A 6,000-nucleotide genomic window follows, 5' to 3' on the forward strand; every position below is an offset into this window, starting at 1 on the left:
TCGCGTGCAGAATTTACTTTTTCCCATAAAATTCGTTAACATCAAAAACTGTAATCAATATTGTGATGGAGGGTTCGAAGAGTCAGATAATGTGGTTTTAGTTGCCATGCAGAGAATTGCACAAGGAGCTTAAGAAAAGAGGATACTTTATTGTAGATAGTAGTTAGGTACAATGTGATAATTACGATAGGTCAGCGTGATAGCTGACGTGAGTAAAGTGTGAATACTAATTTTGACTAATAATGCAACTTAAGAAATCTAAGGTAGAAAACGGCGGTATTTATAGCCATGGCAGTAGAACACATGCAGAAAACATGATTGTAGGATTAGATACAACATATACCATAACAGGTTATAGAATAGCAGATAATTGTAGAAAATCGCGAGGATTGTAATAACTAAAATGTAGTAAGCCATATTAGAATGTAGAGCGAACAGACTATGAATGTGTCTGTATTTAATAGCAATACAAAATGTCTATATTTAAGAGTAGATTACAGTTACAGTACAATCTAAATACATTACAAATATTCTGTAATAACTTGTGAGATAAAGCATCAAGCGGATATAAAATAAATAAACTAGTACAAACTCCCGTCGCTTTGCTGACGGTTTACGATAATTATATATATCCCAGTAATAGTACAGTAATAAACTTTGCTATATTAAGATTAGTTAATGGTCCAAAGCACATTATGATAACTAGTGTACGGTGATAGACATACCAAGTTAAGATTAGCAGGTACTGTAAGATATCTACAGTGCGGTACAATGTCCTTAGTACTGTGGTAAATTCTATACCAATCATTATAGTGTGTCTAAGGATCGCTTGCGTATGCAAGCAAAGCTTGCTCTGTCGATAACAACCATTATAAGAAAATGTAACAATCAAAATGGCTGTGTAGAAAACTCTATAAAGATTCTAGGTTTATTCAATTTTCATCAGAGTATTATATCAAATCAAAATTTAAAGGCCTAGTGGCCACCCTTAGCGATATAACAGATACTATTTTAATAATCAGTACTCTGCAGTCTGCAGACATTACTGCCTAAGAGCTATTCGTTTTACAAGAAGAAATCTTTAGGTAAAAAGTACTGTAAGAATCTTATACTGACCTATTGAAATGAACCCATAATCAAAGTCATCTAACAGTAGCAGTAGTATAAATATCCCCGCGCTGCTCGTTTCAAGGGTGGGTGGCTGGGATTAGTACTAAAGAATATTAAGCTTACGTTTTGATAGAAGCTAGGTATCTGTGGTTGAGTATCAACCTTGCAAATTATAAAAATTATCGATATTATCTCCGCGTACCTACAGTAGCACAAATTATATAATATAATCGCGATGATCAGAAGTACTAGAGCATTCAAAATCAACTAAAAATAGCGAGATATATACCGATAAATACAACACATTAAATTAATTTGGAATAAAAATTTTTACTAACCACGTCACCTTATAAAATTCGTCTACAATAGCCGGATTTCATGAATTTATTCAAGAGACTGATATATGCTATCATTTTGGCCTACCTACATGCTCGCAAAAGACTGAACCATTTCGAATGAAAGTTTGTTCGGGCTACAATGTTTATCAAATTAGTAGTTTATCGGCATGTTATTTGAACTATTGCAGTCAGATTAAAGGTAAAATTGCTATATCACGTTTAATATTCCCAAGTAAGCGTATATAATTCGGTACGATAACATTTAAGCAGTAGCTTAAAGGGCTCAATTTTTTAATCAAAAGCAGTTAGCTAAAATTTATCCGTAACAAAAGTTTTTATTTTCTCTAAAATAACATCAAAATCTTTTTTAATGCTTAATAGCCCTATATATTTACTGTGTTCTAGATAAATATCAAATCTACCGTATAAATTGCTTTACATTTTAGAGGCATTGATATAAAGTGATGAATCGTTTGTAATATTCTATAAAACCTTTACGGTGCAAGATTGAAATAGGCCCGCTGAATGTTCTTTTAATATTAATAACTTATGATAAAAGTAATATGTAATTTTATCGTACTTATGCAAACTTTAAATTTAAATTTGATATCATCTTTCATACATAATGTTATCCGATCATAGCTTATAATGAACATACAACGTGCAATTCACCAGGTTAGCAGATTAATTAGACTCTATTAAGCGTAGTAATAAGGCAATAATTTATCTATTTTATGCACTTGTAGATGAAAATTCTGCTCTCGGCCAACTACGTAAGTCAGCAGAAATGTTTAAATGCTCTTCAAGTGTACAGTATACTGTACTTCTAAGATTCTAATAAATTGAAATTAGGATCATGAAAAAATTAAAGCAGCTTGTTAAAAATTACTCTGACTTATCCCGTTTTTAGTATAAAATTCTGCAATAAAGTAACGCGTCCTATATTTTGCCGTATAGCTTACGTGTATTTATATTTTTTCAAATTAATCTTTTACTCTAATTATATATCGATTTTTCATCATATTATGCTAATTTTAATATTGAAAAGTAATGTTCACTACCAGATAGTGAAATGGATATCCATTTTATATAGCTACCCTGTAATTAAAAATAACACCTACAAGTACTTTATTGCATATATTCAGAAATTCACATTAAATACTTGTAGAATAATATAATATAAATTACTAAATTTCAGCGTCATCTGCCGTTCCTGTACGCCTTGTTTCTGGAAACGGTCATTCGAGTGGACGTGTAGAAGTCTATCACTCAGGAAAATGGGGCACAGTCTGTCGTGATGGTTTCAAGATAAATACTGCTCATGTAATATGCAAGCAATTAGGGTTTCTTAGTACAAATAGGGTATACACCGCAAGTGGAGGAACAGGTGAAATATGGCTTGATGATTTAGACTGTCATGGTGACGAGCTTTCAATTGGAGCATGCAAACACAGCGGATGGGGAAAGCATAACTGCGACCATAGTGAAGATGTTGGCATTTCTTGTGAAAGAAGTACCTGACTATGCATACGTTCAATTTTACTCGAAAATCAATCGATATATCTACTCTATACGTATAACTGTGATAATAAAGAAATATCACAATGATTTAGTTAAAACCGGATCTTTTTGTTCGCACTTTATTCATACAGTACCTGAAACTATATTGAAAATTATATGATGAATATAGTATATTTGAAAAAGTTTTAGTAAATTTAAAATTATACTAGTCTGTTATTATCGTATCTGAGAATACATAATTTAGCAGTTGCTAAGCATCTAATGTTAAAAATTTAGTTTTTTTTAATTCAAATATAATGACATTACTTTGTTAAGTTAAAGTATTGCATGGAAAATATTGTTTCGTATAGTTTTTCTACCGTATTTTATACGACAATATTATACATAATGCAATATTATTTGCACTACAGCAGTTTTATAAACACTTGTACTTTGAATATCTGTTAAAATAACTTCAATTTCTTCGACTTTAGCATTATCTTCCGTTCCTGTACGTCTCATTTCTCCGAAGAATTGCTCTATTGGACGTTTAGAAGTTTACTACTCGGGAAGTTGGGGTACAGTATGCAAAAATCAATTCGATCTGAAAGATGCGAATGTAGTATGCAAGCAGCTAGGATTTCCGAAAGCAAACAACTTTCATACCTCTCCTGGAGGATCAGGTAAAATCTGGCTTGATAATATCCGCTGTAATGGTAACGAACATTCAATTGCGGCTTGCAAATATCATGGATGGGGAATAAATTCTTGTAGCCATGATGACGATATTGGAGTATCCTGCGAGCCAGAAAGATGTTAGCTAAGTCTTCTTTCAATTTTATTTTTAAAATTAGAATATTATCTATGCCAACTCGTGCTCGACTATCGAGAATATGAAGTAATGTGATAACTGCTTGATAAAAGCAAGTCTGCTGGTAGAACACTCGATCCTTAAATTATGTTCGATTGGTCATGCTGTATATTTGAGTGTATAATTTAAAACTCTTTGAATTATAATGCAATTTTTTTTAAACAAAGCCTAGTAGATTTCAATTTAAACTAGCCTATTATACTCTACTTGTAAAACTAAATTATTCCTCTAGTAGTGATTTTGTAATATTCAATGTATAAATACCTGTAGAATAATGTAATTTTTTTCAATTTCAGCACTGTCTGCCGTCCCTGTACGCCTCGTTTCTGGTAATAGTGATCACAAAGGACGTTTAGAAGTTTATTACTCAGGAAGATGGGGAACAGTATGTAATCACGATTTCAGCTTGGATAATGCTCAGGTAATATGCAGACAATTAGGATTCACTAACGTACAGGAAGTCTATACCTCTGGTGGAGGAACGGGCTATATCTGGCTTGATCGTGTCAACTGTAATGGTGATGAATTTTCCATTGCGGCTTGCAAACATAGCGGTTGGGGAAGGCATGATTGTAACCATACCAAGGATGTTGGGATTTCCTGCGAATCGAAAAGTACTTAATTATGCTTCCTTTCTGTCAACTTTTCTTGAAAATCCAATGAGCACATAAACTTTATTCCAGATTTAGGCATAATCATGATTTCGAGCACTGTAGAACAATTATTTAGGGTTTATAATCGAGAAATTTATAAAATAACATGAACTAACCAGGTATATCTAGTAGTTACATCTAGTAGTCCATGAAAATACTTACGAGTATCACTTCTAATACATAAATTCAAAGTCTTTGAAGCTATTCTACGATAGTACGGTATAATATTGAACCATCCTACACTAAATTACACGTACAGAAACCTATGTGTTAAATACAATCATTTTTAACATTTTATTAGTTACTACTGTTCCTGTACGTCTTGTTTCTGGCGGTAACTCCTATGGTCGGGTAGAAATCTATTATAACAATCGATGGGCAACAGTTTGTGGCGACCATTTTGGGTTAGCCGAAGCACATGTCGTGTGCAGACAACTAGGGTTTCTTGGAGCCAGTGCAGTTCAAAATTATGGCGCAGAATATGGTACTATCTATCTAGATGATGTTAATTGTACTGGTGTAGAACCTTCACTTGCTTCTTGCCAACATCGAGGATGGGGAATACATAACTGTCATCATTCGGCCGATGTCGGAGTCAACTGTACTAACAACGGAAGCTGTAAGTTCTATCATTAGGCATGCAAGTAAAATCCAGTCAATAATACTGTACTTGAAATCCTCAAATAAAATTGCAATAGCAAAGAAGTATTTTCTTTTTACTGAAATAATTCGAATAGAGAATAATGAAATACTCGTAAAGAAATAGTTCAATTGCACTGTTCTAACTGCATAACATTATGATCGATTCGGCCATGCTGTATATTGGAGTGTATAATTTAAAACTCTTTGAATTATAATGCAATTTTTTTTAAACAAAGCCTAGTTGATTTCAATTTAATTATGCTTCCTTTCTTTCAATTTTTCTTGAAAATCCAATGAGCACATAAACTTTAGTCCAGATTTAGGCATAATCATGATTTCGAGCACTGTAGAACAATTATTTAGGGTTTATAATCGAGAAATTTATAAAATAACATGAACTACCAGGTATATCTAGTAGTCACATCTAGTAGTCCATGAAAATATTTACGAGTATCACTTATAATACATGAATTCAAAGTCCATACATGTGCATACATATACATAAAATATTTTAAAGATAGCATATGAATGATTTATTGCTTTTTATGTGACTACATCCATTTTATAAAAATGATATCAGCTTTCTAATGTACTCGTATATACGTACTATTACTGTTTTTCCACTTTAAGATCAAAATCCAACAACTTCAACGACAGGTAAAGTAATAACAATTGATCATACTTATCATAAACTAGGATACAATTATTTTAGAATCTTCCGATGGTTAAAAAAGCCATCTTACATATTATCATAATGCTTTTTTTTGAACAGCATATAACCCATGCTCCTCAGGTCCCTGCTACAATAATGGTACTTGCTATAACAATAATGACTCCTACGCTTGCGCCTGCCAAGGAAATTACGACGGATACAGATGCCAATATT

At 32.5% G+C, this 6,000-nt stretch overlaps 1 protein-coding gene across 1 annotated transcript; it reads left to right on the forward strand.

Annotated features, from left to right (window-relative positions):
* Positions 1-314: 314 nt before the first annotated feature.
* On the forward strand, positions 315-5,108 carry TRIADDRAFT_53245 (uncharacterized protein; the record flags this gene model as incomplete). Its single annotated transcript, XM_002109297.1, has 8 exons — positions 315-351; positions 1,480-1,647; positions 2,195-2,221; positions 2,647-2,961; positions 3,443-3,631; positions 4,116-4,240; positions 4,277-4,433; positions 4,774-5,108. The coding sequence occupies 8 exons, from the start codon at positions 315-317 to the stop codon at positions 5,106-5,108; spliced, it is 1,353 nt and encodes a 450-aa protein (XP_002109333.1).
* Between the last annotated feature and the right edge of the window lie 892 nt (positions 5,109-6,000).

Source organism: Trichoplax adhaerens, genomic scaffold (assembly GCF_000150275.1).
Source record: "Trichoplax adhaerens TRIADscaffold_2 genomic scaffold, whole genome shotgun sequence".
Lineage (NCBI taxonomy): Eukaryota > Metazoa > Placozoa > Uniplacotomia > Trichoplacea > Trichoplacidae > Trichoplax > Trichoplax adhaerens.